General features: G+C 39.4%; 1 protein-coding gene across 1 annotated transcript; it reads right to left on the bottom strand.

Annotated features, from left to right (window-relative positions):
* Positions 1–488: 488 nt before the first annotated feature.
* Positions 489–920, bottom strand: LOC110584307 (60S ribosomal protein L31). Its single transcript, XM_021694346.1, has one exon. It carries the CDS (start codon positions 903–905, stop codon positions 528–530), a length of 378 nt encoding a protein of 125 aa, XP_021550021.1. The 5' UTR covers positions 906–920; the 3' UTR covers positions 489–527.
* Between the last annotated feature and the right edge of the window lie 21114 nt (positions 921–22034).

Here is a 22034-nt window from a genome sequence, read left to right as displayed (position 1 = left end):
GGCCCCAGTCCTTAATAATAGGTACTCCATAAATGCTTACTAGTTTTAATAGATTTCAACACATTTTAAAATACTTTAGGATGTATTCTAAAATTATATAATTGGAGCCATCCCAGTCATATATTTTCCGAGCACAAAATATGTCTGCAAGAGAAAAATGTTAACATCAGAAAATGTTGCTGTCTTCCCAGTTCAACAGATTTAGTGAGCCATGTTACTCTAAGAAATATTTTTATGGAGAGATGAGAGTGTTCTCTCTTTCTCTTTTTATTACTTTCATATTGTTGAATATATGGCACCAGAACTATGCATTATTATATTTAGAGAAGTTCACTTTAGGAAGGCTATCTCTAGTCACATTCTAAATCTTGGAGTCATACCAACGTCTCTTGCCATGTGGCATGTGTATTCGGTAAATGTGAAGATTTCTCAACTTAGTGTATTTGAAAGGACACACAGGACTCCATACAGCATACTCATGAAAGGTGTTTTTTTGCAGTTTTATACCTTTATTTGACAATCAGCGATTAGTTCTCATCCACATTAACTGTCTGCAGATTTTTGAAAGTGGTGACAGGTACATAGGTAACCAGTGTGTAGAGCTTGTTTGGTGAATCTTCATCCTCGTTACGTTTTCTGGACAACCGCACACGGATACGGTATGGAACATTCCTTATTCCTTTGGCCCAGACAGCTTTGTTGAGCCTGGTGTCAATGCGCACATCTGGAGTTCCCATCTCCTTCATGGCAAATTTTCGGATCTCTTTGAGTGCCCGAGGGGCACGCTTCTTGAAACCCACTCCATGGATGCGCTTGTGAATGTTGATGGTGTATTCTCTGGTCACTACCTCGTTGATGGCAGAACGGCCCTTCTTCTTCTCGCCACCCTTCTTCGCGGGAGCCATTCTGCCGGGCTCTGGTTGGAAAGGAAGCTCATGAAAGGTTTTTATTTAAAGGAAGAGAACAGAAGGCAGCAAGAGAAAGACAGGATGGGAAAGCATGTGTGTCAGAGCTCCCGGGCTCCCCAGGGTTCTTATTCACACGTACAAACTTATTTCTGGATGGAACCACCACATCTGCACGATGAGTCTTGGCTTTGAGAGCTCAAAGCCCAAAGTTCTCCATGGGGCTGTTATGCCCCTTTGGTCATGAAGTTAAGCTGGGCATCTATCTAGTCATGCCAGATAAAAACCATATTTATTTAGTACACTATAATTTAAAACACTTAGAAACATTGACAATTAGTGTCTTATTTCTTTGTAAAATACTTAGCAAGAGTATTTTCAACTGCGCCTGCTTTCTTCCCATCACACGATTGGCGATATGGAGTGACCATCTCTTCCATGCCGCGGAGGAATTATCATGCAACTTTATTTGGATCAGCTTCCAACATTTTATCTTTGATCCTTTTCAATGTGCTGAAATTTTTTTGAGAATTTCTTTAATGTGAATTTGTTTCCTTATGCACAGCAAAAGGCAAAGGGCTCGGACAGAAGAGCTATTAGCAAATCCTGTGCAGGAACCAGGAGTTCCACCACTTCTGAGAGGCGACGCAAGTGTGGGATGTCTGGGGGCCTCTTCCCATATCAACCACCTCGCATATTCGGAGCATGTCTGCTCTCTAGAGCGTCCAGCAATTAATCTAAGTCCCATTCCCTTACATTCAGTTCATGTTTTTATTCTTTTTTTCTGTAATGATGAGAAGTTGTATGTTATGGGTTGGAGAACTATTATTTTCTTAATCATTTATATGTATACAGTCTCATAGGTGTTTTTACTCTATTAACAAAGATCTTAACATTTCTTCTTTTTGTTCCTATTTTTCTCCTTTTATTGTTTCTATAAAAAGATGCTGGTTGCTGGTCCTTACTTATGTCAAATAAATAGCAGTAGCTGCAGATTGACCTTGGAGAGAGAATGGAAGTCACAACTGTGGCCACCCAGGGAGGGTGGGGGAGCTCCCACTGGGTGACCAGCTACGTCCTGATGTTCAGTGACAGTGCGAGGAATTAGAAGCAATACTGGCAAGAAGGAAGCATCTGGGTATTTAAAGGCCCACATGTATTTTAACCTATATTGAGTAGAGAAACCAAATCTACCAATTTACTTTGAAAATATTTTGCAAGAGACGGTAAGGTCCATATTGCATTTTACATGTATTGCACATATATAATTGAGAGGGAAAAAATTTTCTGAGTGGGAATACGGTGTGGGTATCTAAGAAATCAGTAAGTCATTATATTCTATTTTTATGTTGTTCAGTTACGTAGCCTTTGGCATGGTCTCTGCATTTCTTTATGTTAGTAAAATTTATTTATTTTTCTCACTTCCTGATTTAATCTGGAAATTCCAAGAGACATTGGACGTTTAAATGTGTAGTAAAAGGACAAGCATGCTGAGGGACACAGCAGTGCCCTGGCAGGGACTCATGCCCCTTGAAGCCCTCTGTTATTTGGCTGTAGTCAATTCTCCGATATTATCCTATTTTTGTAAATGACTTTATTTATTTATTTTAAGATTTTATTTATTTGACAGAGAGAGAGAAAGAGAGAGCACAAGCAGGATGAGCGGGAAATGGAGAAGCAGGCTTCCAGCTGAGCAGGGAGCCCGATGCAGGGCTCCATCCCAGGACCCTGGGATCATGACCTGAGCTGAAGGCAGATGCTTAACCAACTGAGCCACCCAGGCGTCCCTTGTAAATGACTTTAGTATTTGTCTGTCTGAGTCTATCCACAATCCACATTAATGCTGACTATTATTACAAGTCCACATCCCTTATTTGCAATTCTCAATTACAAAATATTCTGAAAGAAACAAGGACTGTCATGATGTCAAAACCTGGCTGGACCTGAACTCATAAGCAGTAAAGCTTAACCTGACTGAGGACATTTATAAAGCCTTTATCTTATTTAATTTTAATACAAGGTGTGTTTGTTTGTTTGCAGAAATCATAATGCATATGATTATCCATATACGGCATATATAAAATGTGACCTTTCCAACAAGGTCAACAAAAAGCCTGAATTCTGAGTCACTTCTGGCACCAGGGACTTGAGATCAGGGACTGTGGAATAACCTACCAATCACTGAAAATCGGTTGTTCAAGTGGATTCTATTTTAGCCTCTGTTACTTATTAATAAATGCTTTACCTTAACTGCCATTAGAGTGTTAATGAAATCTCTTGTTATGAATGCTATGTTCAAAAGATAGACCCTTGTATTAAACAAGAGTGTGTGTGTGTGTGTTTTTTCTTAATTACCAAGAAGTTTCATTATCTATTGCACTTCGGGTGACAGCATTACCTCCAGGCACTTACTCTTACGACAGGCGTATGGCAAATAACCTATGTTAAGCTTCATTCACACCATTATTCGAACAAGACAGAATTACTGCGAGTGCTAAGAAGAAAGGCAAATATGTGAGTGATGTGGGTAATTGTGTTTCTGCCTGCTGTTGGTTTGTCTAAGGAACCACTTGCCTGGTAAGACCAAATGCTCAGAAGCAGGGTCAGGATAAAATATTACTCAGAAACCCAGCCTAACAGTTCTTTGTAAACATTCTGGAGCCAGGCTAAGGGGTTATGTGATGGCATTCTATTGACCGAAGCAGTAGACTGATGATCAATGACAAGTCACTTTTCCTGATGTCTAGTTTCTACTTATTTCTGCGAGAATTAAGAACCAGAATCTCAAAAGAAATATATGACGTGTGATTCATTGTGAAAATTTCTTGAGGCTGCCCTGTAAACTAGCAGACTTCAAGCTAAGCTCATTACTTCCCATTTTGAAAGGCACTATTGTGAGCTGTGGTCTGAGCTGCCCCTGACGAGCCTTAGAAGTGTCATCAGATGGCATGTCTGTCCTGCTAAGAAGCCTGGCAGCTGCCAAATCACGTTGGCAGAAAGCTTTGGCTTTCAGCAGCTACGGAGGTACCTGCTGGACCCGTCTTGATAGCGTCCTAGAGAGGGCAGAATCCTCCACCCCCGGGGGTCCACCTTAGCTCCTCTTTTTCTCGTGCTGCTGGGAGCTGTGTTCAGTGGTTAGAGTCCACATATTCTGAACTGCTTTCTCGTCCTCCCAGAATCAGCGAGCTGACACTGGTTGGTTGAGTCTCCATCTGGGGACTGTCTTTTAATGACCGTTGGTTATATTTTCTTGTCTTTTATTTTGCATTCACTCTCTCCTTTATGTCTCTCTCTCTTACTTCCTATGTTAGATATATATTTCTGCATAAAAATAGTGCCATAAACTGAGCAGCTTAAACCACCACACATTTATTATCTTGCTGCTTCTGTGAGTCAGGAGCACAGGCATGGCTTAGTTTGGTTCTGTACAAGGGCACACTCAAGGTGTCCAGCAGGGCTGGATTCTCACATGGAGACTGGACTGGAGAAGAGTCCACTTCCAGGCTCACTCATTTTGTTGGCAGAATCCATTTCCTTGCAGTTAGAGAACTGAGGGCCTTGGCTTTGAGTTGTTCATCAGCCAGAGGCTGCCTTTGCGTTCTAGAGCCTGCCTGCAGTTCCTCACGAGGTAGGCCTCTCCCCAGTACCTGCATGCTTTACGACTGTCTGCAAGAGAGTCTCCAGCAAGACAGGTAGCCATGTTGTGTAACTTAATCCCGCCTACATAGTTACTTATGTCTATTACCTTTGCAGGATTGTATAGATTAGAAGTCACAGGTCCTGTTCACACTCAGAAGGAGGGAGCTTTGCAAGGGCACACCAGGAGACAGGAATCATGGGGCCCTCCTTACAAGATTGCTTGAATCATTGCAGCACCCAATGATTCATGCTCTTCCCATATGTAAAATACATTAATCTATCCCAAGGTCTCCAAGAGCCTCATCCCATGATAGCATCTGCTCAAAGTCCAGAATCTCATCATGTAAGTCAGTTCCAAGGTGTGGATGACACCGTGTGAAGCTCCTCTTGACTGGTCAATCTGTTAATCTACAGAGCCAGCATCCAGCTTTAACTAAAGTTACCTGCACTCTCCTCATGCACCCTATGTGCAGTGGTGAGATAGCCATCCATAACAGCTATGGATGTCTCCACTCTAAAGAGGAGAAAAAGGGAAGAACAAAAGGGTCACTGGTCCATAATAGTTCTGAAACCCAGCCAGGCAGCTGTTGGGAGTTTCTTGATCATATTGCAGAGAAGGAGAATAACCTTCCATGGCTCTTGTCTCCAGCCTCTGGGTTCTTGGTTTAGCCACGTGAGTCATCTTTCCTTCTTCATGAGGGTACTATGTATTTGCAGCCAACTTCCCTAAGTCTGCTTCCTGACAGTACAATTTTAGGATTTTGATATCCTCCTTCCCTTTTGTACTCTCTTTCAGTCTAACCTGGCAAGAATTTTACTGATATAGTTTTATCAAGAACTTGTGGGTCTCCCATGAATTTCCTGGGGGGAGGGCTCACATTTCTAGACAAAAGCCCCCAAGGTCTTTTCTGGATAAACCCTTTTTACCTGGGATTCCTGCTGTGTGGGCTGAGGGACAACACAGTTTAGCTTCTTAGAGGCTCTCTGGTATCGCCAAGAGGGTCTGTGAGGACATCCTTGATCACCTGAAAGGCCTTTTTGAACACTCTGATCATTTGCTCTTTCTGAGGTTTAACAAAATTTGTGCAGTCACACTCTTGGCTTTTTCTTTCTGTCACCTGGAAAGACTGTTGAAAAATTTCAAAAGAATCAAAACCTGGATCCTTTTTTTCAAACAGTACTTCCCCCAGTTTATCTCTCTCCTCTTGCATTTTATGCTAAGTAGCAAGTTTACTATATGCAGTGCTTAGCTATAAGGACTACAAGCCAGGAGGCACCTACATCGTTCCTTGGAAATCTTAGCTATAAAGCCAAGTTCATGGCTTACAAGTCTTGTTGCTTCTCAAACGACTGCAGGAGATGATTTCTGCAAACTCTTGAGACCACATAACAAGGATCTCACTTCTTTTAGTTTCCAATAACATGCTTCTTACTTCCTTTTGAGCCTCATCAACAGCATCCTCAATACCCAAATTTCTACTAACAGGCAATTAAGATTTTCTCTCACGCCCCTCAAAATTTCTCTGTCCTCCACCCACTGCCATCTACAGTCACACTCACATTTTCAGGTTGTTGTCCCAGCAAGACAACACTTCCAGGTACCAAATCTGTATTATCTATGCCTGGCTCTCATCTGGAAGACTGATTAGGGAAGGATGTTGCTGCCAGACCCTATCAGGTTATTGGTTAGAATTCATTTATTCTTGTGTGTGGGTCTGAGAGCCCCAGATTCTTGCTGGTGGTTACCTGGAGACTACCCTTAACCCCTTGCCATGGGGGTCTCCCCAAAATGGTCACATGCTTCATGAAAGCCAACAAAGGAGAATGCCTATAGTGTGTGTCTTTCTTTTTTCATTCTTTTCCTTAATTATGTGCATTGTCCTAACCTCTCTTGTCTGTTTTATTCCTCTTCTTTATTTTTACTTTCATGCTGTGTCATTTATGATTCCTGAGGTTAAACAACTCAAATTAGTATAGGCAAATGGCAGATTCTGCTGTGCAGTGAGAATGAGAAGACCCAGCTGAGCTTTGGGGGCAAAATGTGCCCCATTTCACCCGTCAGTCCATTCCCTCCTGCAGGTCAGTTTCTGTCCTTGGTAGAAACCTTGCCTTTTGTGAGCTCTGAGTTTTTTTTTTTTTTAAGATTTATGTATTTATTTGAGATAGATAGAGAGAGAGAGATTGGGAGGAGGGGCAGAGGGAGAGAATCCCCAAGCAGAACCCCCTCACTGGGCATGGAGCCCAAAGCCTATGCTGTCAGGCTGGATCCCAGGAGCCTGAGATCATAACCTGAGCCAAAATCAAGAGTTGAATGCTCAACCAACTGAGTCACCCAGGCACTCCTGAGCTCTGAGTTTTAAATCTTCCAATTTTCACTGCCGCAAAGATACTTTTTCTCCCTCTACTCTGATTAAAAATGGTCTTGGACGAGCACTCAGACATACCCAGGCTTTGTGGTGAGCACACCTCAAAGGAAGGAGGCCAGTTCAGGTCTGACCCCACCTTGATTTAAGCACATGTGGCTGTTGGAAGGCCATTGAGAGGCATGGAGCCCTTTGATGGGGGCAGAAGCAGCATTTCTAGTCGCAAAGGCTGGGGACTGGGAGGCAACACCAGCATGTCACATGCTCTTTTCTCTCTTTCTCTTTTCCTGCCCCTTCCTCTCTTTTCTTCTCCTCTACTTTCCTTCTTCAGATACATGATCTTTCTTTTCCTCCCTCTTTTCTTTCTTCTACAACAGAACACATGCAGACTCCCAAAACATTTAAATCTAATTCTGCCCCTGTAATTCCCCATGTGGTTACCTGGAATCATAAGAATGATTCTGCTTGCTTTAGGAAGTAGTTTCCTTCTGTCCACCTGTCATCCCAAGCAGATGATTCTCACTGCAGTTGACCAAAAGAACCTTCGTACAGCAGTGTTCATATGGGGGGTGGCAGCTGGAGGCACGTGTCCTCCTGGCAGGCATTGGCCTGGAACGTGGGTCTGAGAGAAATCAATAAATAACAACCAGATGTTGGCGAGTTTAGAGAGCCATCACTTAATCCTTAATCCACACTCTCTGCAATAATTAAGGCTTTGTCATTTTCATTAAAAACTCATCAGAGCTCTAATTTAAAAGGTTATTATAGCTCTTATGAATTCAAGATGAGACTTATTATTCTGAATACATTGACAGCTTAAAATTTAAGTGGATTTACTTATCATGTAGTCTCTACATGTAAGAAAAAGATTCCTCTTCTAAGAATAGGTTGGGAAAATATACATGAAAATAAAGAAATTACTTTAAATACATTCAAGTTTTAAAAGTATTTCATTTAAAAATTTTCTTTAATTCAAAGGAATTCATTACCACTAAACCAACCTCACAAGAAATGTTAAAGGAAATTTTTTCAGTGGAAAGAAAAGGCCATAACTAGAAGTAAGAAATTATGAAAGGAAAAAAAAATTAACAAGTAAAAGCAAACATATAATATAGGTAGAAGACTAATAAAACCAGTCTACTGGGTACTAATAAGTAAACTATAAAACCAGTATGGAGGTAAAAACACAAAAATAGTAAAATTAATTATATCTACAAAAATCAGCCAAGGGATATACAAAAAAAAAAAAGATATAAAATATGACATCATATACATAAAACATGGAAGGGGGAGTAAAAACTTAGTGTTTTTAGGATGTGTTCAAACTTAAGTGGCCATCAACTTACTATAGAATGCTATATACAGAGGATGTTATGTATAAACCTAATGGTAACTACAAATAAAAAATCTATATAGATACACACACACAAAAGAGAAAGGAATCCAAGCATAACATTAAAGAAAGTCATTAAAATGTAAGGGAAAAGAACAAGAAAGGAAGAAAGGAATAGAGAAGAACTACAAAAACAACCAAAAAACAATGAACAAAATAGCAATAAGTACATACCTATCAACAATTATTTTAAATGTAAATGGACTAAATGCCCCAATCAACAGACACAGGGTGACAGAAGGGATGAAAAAAACAAGATCCATCTGTATGTTGCCAACAAGAGATTCATACAGACTGAAAACAAAGAGATTGAAGAGCATGTATCATGCAAATGAAAGCGGGGAAAAAAAAAAACCCAGGGTAGCAATACCCGTAACAGATAAAATAGACTTTAAAACAAAGACTGTAGCAAGACACAAAGAAAGGCATTAATAATGATAAAGGGGGCAATTTAACAAGAGGATATAACAATTGTAAATATATATGTACCCAACGTAGGAGCACCTAAATATATAAAGCAATTGTTAACAGACATAAAGGGAGAAATTGATAGTAATACAATAACAGTAGGGGACCTTAACATCCTACTTACATAATGGATAGATCATCCAAACGGAAAATCCACAAGGCAACAGTGGCTCTGAATGACACATAAGACCACATGGATCCAACATATATATACAGAACGTTCCATTCAAAACAGCAGAATGCACATTCTTTTCAAGGGCACATGGAACATTCTCCAGGATAAATCACGTGTTAGGCCACAAAACAAGTCTCAATAAATTTAAGAAGATTGAACTCATATCAAGCATCTTTTCTGACTACAATGGTATGAAACTAGAATAATCAATTGTAAGAAAAAATCTGGGAAGATGACAAATACATGGAGGCTAAACAACATGCTCCTATACAATGAATAGGTCAACCAAGAAATCAAAGAGGAATCAAAAAAATACATGGAAACAAATGAAAATGAAAACATAATAGTCCAAAATCTTTAGGATGCAGCAAAAGCAGTTCTAAAAGGGAAGACTGTAGCAATACAGGCTTACCTCAAGAAACAAGAAAAATCTCAAATAAATAACCTAACCTTACACCTGAAAGAACTATGAAAAAAAGCCCAAAACTAGTAGAAATAATAAAGATTAGAGCAGAAATAAATGAAATAGAGCCAAAAAAAAAAAAAATAGAAAAGATTGGTGAAACCAGGAGCTGGTTTTTTGTAAAGATAAACAAAATTGATAAAACTTTAGCCAGACTCATCAAGGAAAAAAGAGAGAGGACTCAAATAAATAGAAATAGAAATGAAAGGGGAGAAATAGCAACCAACACCACAGAAATACAAAGGATTATATGAGAATAGTATGAGAAATTATATGGCAAAAAATTAAGCAACATAAAAGAAATGGATAAATTCCTATAAACATATAATCTTCCAAAATTGGATCAGGAAAAAATAGAAAATTTGAACTGATTACTTGTAATGAAATTTAATTGGTAATCAAAAAACTTTCAACAAACAAAAGTCCAGGATCAGATGAATTCACAGGTGAATTCTACCAAACATTTAAAGAAGAGTTAAAACCTACTCTTCTCACACTATTCCAAAAAGTAGAAGAGAAAGGAAAACTTCCAAATTCACTCTATGAGACCAGCATAACCCTGATATCAAAACCAGACAAAGACACTACAAAAAAGAGAACTACAGACCAGTGTCTCTGATGAACACGGATGCAAAAATTCTCAAAAGAATTTAAGTGAAACATTCAATAATACATTAAAAAAATCATTCACCATGATCAAGTAGGATTTATTCCAGGAATGTAAGTGTGGTTCAGTATTCACAAATCAATCAATGTGATACATCACATTAACAAGTGAAGGGATAAAAAACATGCTCATCTCAATAGATGGTAGAAAAAACATCTGATGTAATACAACATCCATTCATAATAAAAACTCTCAACAAAGTGGGTGTAGAAGGAACTTACCTCAACATAATAAAGGCTCTCTCTGAAAAAAAAAAAAAACACAGCTAGTATCATACTCAATGATGAAAACCTGAGAGCTTTTCCCTTAAGATCAGAAACAAAACAAGGGTGTCCACTCTCACCACTTCTATTAAACATAGTACTGGAAGTTCCAGCCACAGCAGTTAGACAAGAAAAAGAAATAAAAGATGTCCAAATTGGTAAGAAGTAAACTTGTCACTGTTTGCAGATGGCATGATACTATAAATAGAAAACCCTAAAGACTCAACTAAAAAAACCCATTAGAACTGATAAATGAATTCAGTAAAGTTGTAGGATACAAAATTAATATATAGAAATCTATTATATTTCTATACACTAATAACAAAGTAGCAGAAAGAAATTAAGAAAAGAATTGCACTTATAAATACATCAAAAATAATAAAATACCTAGGAATAAACTTAACCAAGGAGGTGAAAGACTATACTGTGAAAATTATAAAACACCAATGAAAGAAACTGAAGATGAAACAAACAAATGGAACTATATTCCGTGCTCAAGGATTGGAAGAACAAATATTGTTAAAATGTCTACACTACCCAAAGCAATCTACAGATTCAATGCAATCCCTATCAAAATATCAACAACATTTTTCACAGAACTAGAACAAATAAATGTACAATTTGTCTGGAACCACAAAAGACCCTGAATAGCCAAAGCAATCTTGAGAAAGAACAAAGCTGAGGTATCATAATCCCAGATTTCAAGATATACTACAAAGCTGTTGTAATCAAAACAGTATGGTACTGGTACAAAAACAGACAGAAATTAATAGAACAGAACAGAGAGCTCAGAAATAAACCCACACTTATATGGTCAATTAATCTACATCAAAGGAGGCAAGAATATACATTGGGGAAAAGACAGTACCTGCAACAAATTGTGCTGGGAAAACTGGACAGCTACATGCAAAAAAATAAAACTGGACCACTTTCTTACCATACACAAAAATAAAGTCAAAGTGGATTAAAGACCTAAGTGTAAGACCTGAAACCATAAAATTCCTAGAAGAAAACATAAGCAGTAATTTCTTGATAGCAGCCTTCACAGCAGTTTTCTAGATATGTCTCTTGAGGCAAGAGAAACAAAAGCAAACATAAACTATTGGGACTACACCAAACTATAAAGCTTTTGAACAGCAAAGGAAACCATCACTAAAATGAAAAGGCAACCTACTGAATGGGAGAAGATATTTGCAAATGATATGTCTGGTAGGAGTTAATATCCAAAATATATAAATAATTTATACAATTCAACACCAAAAAAACCCCAATCTGATTTAAAAATGGGCAGAGGACCTGAATAGACATTTTTATAAAGAAGATATATAGATGGCCAAGAGACACGTGAAAAGATGCTCAACATCACCTATCATCAGAGAAATGCAAATCAAAACCACAATAAGATGTCGCCTCACACCTGTCAGAATGGCTAGAATCAAAAAGACAAGAAACAATAAGTGTTGATGAGGATGTGGAGAAAAAGGAACCCTCGTGCACTGTTGGTGGGAATGCAAACTGGTGCAGCCACTGTGGAAAACAGTATGGAGGTTCCTCAAAAAAATTAAAAAGAGAATTGCCATATGATCCAGTAATTTCACTACTGGGTATTTACCCAAAGAAAACAAAAACACTAATTTGAAAAGACACATGTACTCCTATGTTTATTGTAACATTATTTACAATAGTTAAGATATAGAGGCATCCAAGTGTCCATAGATAGGTGAATGGATAAAGAAGATGTGATATATATACATACACACATATATATACTTAGGCATAAAATATAACTGGAATATTACTCAGCCATAAAAAGGAGTGAAAATTCCATTTGTGACAACATAGATGAACTTACAGGATATTGTGCTAACTGAAAAAAGTCAGACAGAGAAAGACAAATATGATATGATATGATTTTACTTATATGTGGAATCTAAAAAACAAAACAAAATGAACAGACTCTTAAATACAGGGAACAAACTGGTGGTTGCCAGAGGGGAAAGGGGTTGGGGGGATGGGCTAAACAGGTAAAAGGGATTAAGTTACTTCCAGTTATAAACTTCCAGGTATAAAATAAATAAGACACAGAGATGAAAAGCACAGCATAGGGAATATTGCCAGTAATGTAATAACACCGTATGGTGACAGATGGTGAGTACATTTACTGTGGTGAGCATTTCATAAGGTATATAAATGTCAAATCACTATGTCGTACACTTGACGCTAATATAACATTTTATGCCAACTATACTTCAATTAAAAAAAAAGGATATTGGCTAAATAAAAGTGAGCAACAGACTGTTCCTGTTCTGAGCAGCCTCAGGAACCCCGGGGACTCGCATGTGACTTCCTAATGAAGTCCCCCTTTGAGTTCCAGGGACTCAGAGCCTTTGGGGACTCTAGCAGCCTCCTGACAACTTCTCTCCTATCTCTCTTCCTATCACCAGCTGAAAAGAAAATATCCCCCTTTTCTCCAGTGGAAAGCAATCTTCTGAGCTGTGAACAGTTCCCCTCTGGGTCTTGGGGCTTCTCTGTTTTTTCAGACACACCAGTCTGGCGCTTCTGAGGTCCCTGCAGAAGCAGAGACAGTTCTGGAGCCCCTGATGATCCCATTCTCCTGCATCGTTCACAAGTCTCCACCCACAGCCAGGTTTCTCAGGAAGGATGTGGCCTTAGGAAGAAGCTGACCCTAGAAGCTGGCCATGTATGTGTGCCTGCCTTCCGGCAAAGAGCTCTCAGAGTCTGATGTCAGCTTTCATCTAAAACATTTCTTAGTGAACATCCTACATGAAAGGTAGGCGATGCATGAGTTTCAGATAGAGGTGCTATGTGGGCATCTACAGAAAATGCCCCTGTGAGCACTCAATACATTTTCTTTCATAAGATTATGTTATTTTTTTAATCTTTACTGAGTGTTTTATTTAAGTTAATCTTTTAGCAGCTTGCATTTATTTAATGATGGATTTAAAAAAAAATAATTTGATTTGGGACCAGTATTTGTGATTTCTTAAGTATCACTGAAAAGTAAGTGAACAGTTTTTGGGCTAAATTAGTGCCTGGGCTGGGATTTTAGAGTTGTACAGAACTGGCTTTGAAAATAAGTCATAAACTGTGGATTTGGGCAATTAAGCTTTTGCAAACTTAATTTTCAAGGGGATTAAATGAGAAAATCCATTTACATCACTGTGCTCAGTGCTTGGCACGTAGGGAGTTTACAGTGGTGTTACTGCTATTCTTCTTTTAATCATATTATTAATATTATTAATTATGATAATTATTATTATGTGTCCCTTTCATTGTTCACACTCTTGTGCTATTGAAACATGGGTATATTTTCTTATCAGTCGGTCAGCATGACCTCCATCCAGTGTTGCTTGTATAAATACAATTCCATAACATAAATATATACATTAGGTACCGAAGCTAATGTAATAAAAGTGGTTGATCTTGCCTTATTTTCTCCAAATCCAGGAATCTTGATAAAGCAAATTAATAAGGAATTTATAGAGAAAAAAGTCAAAGTAAATGGAAATTTGTGTCTGACACCCTCCAATGAATATATGCACATCTAAAGACCTGATGTGATTTGCAAGGACATGGATGGAACTACAGGGTGTTATGCTAAGCAAAATAAGTCAGTCAGAGAAAAACAATTATCATATGATCTCATTTATATGTGGAATTTGAAAGGGAAATAGGGGAAAGGAAGAAAAAATAAAATAAGATAAAAGCAGAGAGGGAGACAAACCCTAAGAAACTCTTAACTCTAGGGAACAAACAGGGTTGCTGGAGAGGAGGTGGGTCGGGGGATGGGGTAACTGGGTGATGGACATTAAGGAGGGCATATGATGTAATAAGCACTGGGCGTAACATGCAACTGATGAATCACTAAATTCTACCTCTGAAACTAAGAATACACTTTGTGTTAACTAATGGATTTTAAATTAAAAAAAAAAAAGACCTGATGTCGTTCATTATTCAGCAATGATAAAATGACTTAAAACTTCTGTCATATAATAATAGCAATATAATGCTTCGTGAACTCTTTTCTTCATTCCTTCATGTCTCTGTAATGTCCTAAACTTCTATTTCTGACTTTTCTCATAACTTGCTCCCAGAGAGGACAAATTTGGAGTTTCATTTATTTTGGTGGCAATAACTTTCTTTTTAAACCCTTATTTAATATTTAATATTTAAACCCTCTCTCCTAGGTCTCTATTCTTACCTTCCTTAAATGTCAAGCACATTTAGCAAAAAAGGGAATAAAGCAAGAAGCATAAACATTAGAAATAAAACAAAATTATCATTGTTTGCTTTTTGGAAACAAAATAACATCCTGAAAAACAGTAAATAGTAATAAAATTCAGTAAAGTCTCTCCCTGTGAAAGTAATTTCAAAAACCAATGATTTTTCTCACATATATAAAATAAGGAAAAATTCACCCCAATTTTAATGGAACCTGAAATAAAAAATTAACAAGAAATGTTCCAAGATCTCTATGTATAAATATTCAGAACACCACTGAAGGGCATGATAGAAAACAGAAATAAATCCCTGTGTTGGATACCAGGACTTGATACTATAAAGACATTAGTCCTTCCTAAATTAAAATGCCAAGTAAAATAATTCCATTTTTTTGATAATTCCATTTTTCACTTTGAAATGTTACATGCAAGAATAGTTAAGGCAATTAGTAAAAAGAGTAGTAGTAAGAATTAGTTCTACAAGTGTAGGGAAATACATTGCAAAGCTTGACTCTAGCTCTTAGAGACTAGCATATTAGGACAGATACTCATGAAGAAACATCATAGGGTCCAATAACAAATACATATACAGATTTATAATTAAACGTAGCAAATTTAGTAAGTCTGAATTTAGCAAATGAATGTGACAATTCAGTTCAGTGAGGAAAATTGAATTATTCAATGAATGTTACTGACACAAATAGCCATCTAGAAGTACATATGTCATGTGAGGTCCATCCTTCACACCTTACATTGAAATAGTTGTATGATGGAATGATGATTTAAATTAAAACAGACCCAGAGAAAGAACAAGACAAAATCAGGGGAGAATGTTTGTGCGTATAATGTGCAAGTGGGCATGGCTTTCTAAGCAAGATCCAATCGCTTCTCAGCCTCTTGGCTTTCTCAGCAAGACCCAAACCCAGGTGCCAGAGAAGAAAAGACTGGTAATTAGATCAATCAAAAGAAACTTAAAGAAAAAAAAATGTCCTCAGAATACTTCAAACACGAATAGGAACAAATTTTTAGTATATGTAACAAAGAACGAATCTCTGACATTTATAAAACCCTTTTACAAACCAACAGATAAAGACCAAAACTTCATATAAAATCAGGCAAAAAATATAATAGGCAGTTTAAAAAAGAAAATAAAACTATTTATGAACATATGAGAAATGCTCAACTTCACTTATATTTAAAGAAATGAATATTATAACATCTATGGGATACTACTGAACCTATCTGATTTAAATAGCTCAAGGCATTCTTAATAATGCTCTTGCTCAGGATAGTACTTTCCAAATTGTGGCAGAGTCTAAACCCTTTTTTCTTTGATTTTATAGTTATGTATTTACTATCTCTTAGTATAACATGTAGCTAGCACATCAGATCTATGATATCAATGATATCTATGATATCATTATATAATCCAGCATAAAACTAAGTTTAAAAACAGAATAAATTTAAAGACGAACATTAAACCAATAAGAGGAGTTCACCTAAGCTGAGTGCTCAGTAAGTGCCGAACTCTACCTCATGTGCTTTATATGTATTTATTCAGCACATCCTCACATTCACAGATAGGGAAACTGAAGCAGGAGGTGTTTAAGTTCACTGTCCCCACATCACAGGGCTAATTGTGAGGTCACAGGACCAGAACCCAGGTGGTCTGGCTGCAGGACCCACACAAACTGGTTCACCATAGACTAGGGGATTCAGGTCTGAGACGAAGTTTTGCAGGTAAAACTCAAAGGTGGTAGGAGGGAACCTCTTCCTGAGGGTATGGGAAGAAATGGCACAAATCCTTGGAGGGTGATTTCCATAAAATTAAATAAAAGTGTCTCAAACACCTGCTATTTAGCTCTGAAGATGACAATCCCAAAGGAGCATCTGAGATCACCGATATCCAAACAACTTGGCTTGTAGAATGGCAATTCCTATGGTTCACCCACCATATTCCTATTTGGTGATCCCTAATTCCCTAATGTAAGATTCATTTACTTTGTTATTTTTTTTAATCTCACATATTAAGATCTTTTCCTTCTGCTAATATTGCATGATAATAAGAATAAAATAGTGAAAGCTTAAGACTATTGCTAAATATCTTGAAGGAAGAAAATAAAAAGAAGCTTGCATAGAGGTTTAAGGCCTCTTTAGTGGGTCTCCGATAGTCAGTAGTACACAGAGATGATGTTTGTGCAGGAATCCCCTGCCTACTATGGAAGGGCTAGATTTTGAAAAAAGATTCCAGGGTCAGGATGGTGGCCCAGAAGTAGCTGTGAGCATAAAAGAACAATAGGATGAAAATACCAGAACAAAACCTCAAGTCTATAAAACAGAAAGAGAAGTTCAGAAGAATCTAATTTGATCTGTACTGTGCAAATGAAAATTTCATTTGGGTTTGAACTTCTGTCTTCCCTATTCTGTTCTTTAATATCTTCAGTAATCATTCAAACTGCCTGGCTTATCTTCCTCTCAGCACTTCAAACTCAATCATTTTTTTTAAAGAGGAAAAAAAAAAAATTCCTGAGCAGTGGAAAGAGATCCTCAGGGAGCTTTCGTGCTACTTGCCAGCAATATTTTGATTACTAATGTTCCTGCGGAGGGAAAATTTAGATACAGGAAAAGGCTCATATAAGCAAGTGTGAGGAGAAAGGTCAGAAAATAAAAATAAAAAATCCTCCAAACTCAATGCAAAATCACTATGGCAACATTTCTTCTGTCCTTACATCCCATAATAATAATAAGCAAAATGATAAATGACTTACATGGTTAATAACTTTCCTATCCTTAAGTTAAATAAATACACAAATTCCTTAAGGATGCTCACAGTGACATCTGGGCTCTCTTAAAAACTTACCTGTTAATGACACCAGGACACCTCTGCACTGAAAGGAGTTGACTTCTTACACTTAAATCTTTGAAGATATGCACATTAAATTTCTCTACAGTTACTTTAGGATGTGTGGTTATTATTGTTGTTAGATCCAAGTGTTCAGAGATTATTCTCTGCCTGAGCTAAATTCTCCATTTAAACTATAAATCAAAATATTTTAAGAAAATTTTCACCCAAAAGGAATTCTCCTGGTGGGAGGTGACCCAGCATGGCATGCTCTAGGTAACATCTGCATTGAAGAAAGTAGATGTATTATGTCTATCTCTTTCTAAATGCCTTTGTGATATCTGCTTGGGCATTGCCTGGAGTTTCATGTTGTCAGAGGTCCTGTTGGATCCATTTTAGAGCAAGGCACTCTCTGCCAGAGTTGGGTGGGCTGTCAGAGATGGGCTGTCCATCTCCTGCACTCCCATCCTTGATCCTAGCTGTCCAGGCTCCTGGATGCAGGCTCAGTAAATGCCACCGTAACTTTGGGCTAGTGAACAAACATTAGTGAAAATCACCAGGACACTATCGATTAATGTAGGGTGTATTCTAACAGTGGCTTTCTGGAAATGAGACCCTACCTCCTCTGTCTAAGCCAAGAGTGACCCAAAGGCTAGGAATGTCTAGTCAGGACAGTATATTATCTCAGTAGCTAACGAATGGGAAAGAACTAGAAGGCAGGGCAGCAAGGTCAGTAAGAATGCAGACTCTGGGGTCAGATGGGGTGGATGCAAACCTGGGCTAGTACTTGCTGCAGGATCAGGGAAACCTGCCCCCAGGGCTAACATGGATGTTAGTCCCATCACCACAGGGACTTATATCTGCAGGAGACTCTCCGTGTTTTTCCCACAGTAGTTTAGGTTTCACTGGCAACCTTCATAGTAATGAAAATATTTGTTCATCTTCAAAATCACTTTTGCAAAAGAAATTCATTTCAAAACATGCTAATTGGTGCCTTTTAGTATTCTATATTTTTAGTTGCATTTTTCATATTTTAAAAATTTAAAACACAAATGTGAATAGATTCTAGTCACTGCTAGAAGAGGTCGTTATTCTGCCAATCTGATATGTGTGATGCTTAAGAGGACCTTTTGAACTGCACATGGATTCTGTCACTTTTTACAGAGAACCAAGTGACCATGTATAATTGGAGATGCTTCTCCTTAAACACAGTTCTGCTTCTTCTTTTCCAGGTGCTGCTGGAAACACCACCACGTGCCTGGACACCCACAAGATTTAGAGCGTACTGACAATGCTCCGGGTCCCAATGACCACCCCATTCGTGCTCAGGAAGTGACAGCAGTATTATAATGTGATAACATGCCGGTTACCAAAGCAGCCTTCACTCCTCAGGGGAGGTTTGTGGCCAGCATGTGACACTGACAGGAAGTTGGAACCACAGCTGGGACGTAGGACTCAGCAGGCTCCTCACGTGTCCCTACGGACCTCCAGGCCATGTCCTGTGTGCCTCTGTCCCTGGCTCTGCAAACCCCCTCAGCCCTTCCCTCCTCCAGCACCTCCTCCTTCAGGCCCATTTTCAGGGACCCACACTGATTTCCAGTGGGACGTTTCCCGAGGGCCATTAGATGGGACCCTCACCCGGGCCCAGCAGTGCCATCTCGAGGACTCACTAAATGACCATTCTGTGGGGCACATCCTCACAGCCCAGGGATCCTAACAAGCACTAGCAGGGAGGCCGCTGTCAAAGAAGGGACAGGGCCTCGGGGCCCCTCTCAGGGCCTCAGCCCAGGGAGAGTCCTCCAGAGGAAGGAGGGACAGCCCACCTCTCAGACCTCAGGCTGGGGAGGGTGGGGAACTCGGGATCCATGCAAGTCTTCCAGGTGCCGGCCCTCCCCCCGGGGAGCCCTGGATGAGCCGCGTCCACACAAGGAGATGGGGACCCTGCTAACTGCGGCCCCCACCCACACAGAGTTAGCTACGGGAACTCTGTGTCACCCTGATTTCACTGTAGCTGGTTAGAAAAGAAGGGAAACCCAACAGCAACAAAAGCAAGCCCGACTCAGCACCGGGAGATAAACCAACTTGCAGGCTTCCAAGAACTGGTCTCATTCCAAATGAGATGGTCTCTATTTCAACTCACTCCTGATCACTCATTAGCTTCATTTCAGATACAGTTTGTAAAAAATAGATTCCTGGTCCAGGTTCAGAAGCAACCCCCACCCCCCATTCCCCGCTCCAGGCTCTGCGGGGTCGTCCCACCAGAGCAGGTGGGCGTCTGTGCCCCCAAACCTCCCCGGGTGCCCCTTGCCTGGGGACCACGGTCGCCCTTCCTGGCTTGGGCACTCAGGGCCCCTCACAGTGCGGCGTCCTGACCAGGCTTCTGGGCTCGTCACCTGGCCAACCCGTTTCCTAAACGCCCGCGCGTTTCCCTGGGGCATCCTGCCGGTCCTGCCGGTGGCCTCCTTCCAGCTCAGCGCCTTTCCTGAAGGTGCGCTCTGCCCCAGACGCCCCTCCTCTCGTGGCCTTAGCCTAAACTCCCTGCTGTGAAAGCCCCGCATCCACGCCCTCCTCCTCCAGGGAGCCTTGCCTGACTTCCCGCGAACGCACCTGCTGCGTTTCCCTGCAGACCCGGAGGGGGCTCCCGAACCGCGTGGTGCTGGTTCCCGGCCCGCAGCACCAGCCTACGCAGCCCTGAGAGCCCGGCTTCGGCCCCTTGCGCTCCTCTCCACGCCCAGTGCAAGCTGGTCTTCAGTCTCACTGTCTACGAGATGTGTCCGCACAAAGTGTTAGTTGTGCATCCACGAGCTCATTGTTGCATGTGGCTAGCATCACTTTGTGTATGTTTTAAAAGGTATTTTAAAAGAATATAGCAGATATATATATCTATATACATATATATACTATTTATGTATTATTGTATTTCATTATTTTTCTATTTTCCGAAGATTAATCGATTATATAAAAAGTGCACAACGCTATATAGAAATCAATGTTCTCTCCCATAATTCTGTGCATCTAGGACTATAGAAATGTTGCTGTCTCTGCACCATATCTTCAAATTAACATTATTGGGTTATAACTATAAATATATATACATATATATACACACACACACATATATAGTTGTATGGTGGGTATATACACACATATATTTTATATATAAATATATATATATTTCTTTGGCTTAATTGCATTGTTGTTCAAGGTCTTCCTTTTATTACTTTTTACACAATATAATTTTAGTGGCAATAAGCTACAGTTGATGGAAAATAACACACCTGTGAACCAAATACCATGTTTGTGTTCATATAGGGGATAAAATTAAAGATGAACATTGAGAGAAATTGTGAGCTGTCGGGAACAAATAACCAAGAAACGGATTCTCTGGTGACTTTCCATGATCCAGAGAAATCTAGAGAGAGATATTAAGGAAATATTGTGCTTTCCTAAACTCCTTACATTTGGCACTAAAAATAAATCCATTGTCTGCCAATATTACCTCATTCTCATTCTTGTTTTCCTTCCTCAGAGGGAGAAATACTAGCTTTCATTTTGATGGTGCCCAATATAATTTTGAAATACATCGTCTTTTAGTTCACGGAAAGTTATAGGGAGAAAAATGGTGTGTTCTGTTCTTGGTATTAGGGAACGGTTTGTAGAGGGTGGCATTTTGCTGAGGGTGTTCATGGACATATGGGAGATTTGTCCATAAAACACACAGTACCTTTCACCTTTCAAACTCCTGGGGACCTCTATTAGAGTGCAAAAAATAATAATGCAAGATTTTTTCCTTCCTTCTATTTCTTCTTTCTTTCTACCTTGCCATATTCTGAATCGGTTTGAGGAGGAAATCATTTGTGGTCTTCGGGTGCATTGTATTACAGAACACTCACATGTATTCTCTTAGATAAAGGACTTGGAGCAATCCTCACTATCTCTATTCTCAATGAGATAGAAGTTCAAAAAGAGGAAGTGAATTCACCCTAGAGTTGCAAGTGACAGGGCAGGAATTCTGATCTAGAAGTTTCAACTTAAAAACTATTAATGTTCCCCCCCCCCGCCCCCACAGAATCTAGTGCTGCTTCCTAAGCATATGAGTAAATCAAAATTGGGCAGAAGGGTCCTAAAAACTCACCATCTGAGAGTCATCCTGGCCCAGCCATACTAGGCTTTGCAGAAAGAGCCCAGGGCTTTGCCATGGGAAGGAAGCCCCAGGCAGTGAACTCTACAGGAGGTGAAAGAGTCTGAGCGTTCTTTTTGCCTTTGACTTTGTCTATGATTGTGCAGGAGTCATAAGACTCCTGGGGAGCAGCTCATTAGCTACCAGGGCTCCTGAAATGGGCCAGGAGCCAGGAAGCACAGACAAAAGGCTCGCCAGTGGCCCTATAAATTTCTCTGAGCATCTAAACCCTGCACCCAAGCAGCTGAGGGTCCTAATAGAATTTCTGTTCTAATGGAATTTTGAGGTACAGTGTGGAGCTGAAAAATGTCATCCTAGTTTTAGGACTTTCTAGATCAATTCAGGTTGTGAATAAGAAACATTTTCTTAAACATAATTAAGACTTTTCAGATAAATTCAGAACTCAAAATTTGCAAGAGAAAAAGCTCTTTAGAT

This window comes from Neomonachus schauinslandi, chromosome 13 (genome assembly GCF_002201575.2).
Source record: "Neomonachus schauinslandi chromosome 13, ASM220157v2, whole genome shotgun sequence".
Classification (NCBI taxonomy): Eukaryota; Metazoa; Chordata; class Mammalia; order Carnivora; family Phocidae; genus Neomonachus; species Neomonachus schauinslandi.
This window is presented reverse-complemented; position numbering and strand designations above follow the sequence as displayed.

Bases quoted from the DNA above. Each gene is read 5' to 3' on its own strand.
- LOC110584307 (XM_021694346.1), bottom strand. From the start codon at position 905: ATGGCTCCCGCGAAGAAGGGTGGCGAGAAGAAGAAGGGCCGTTCTGCC.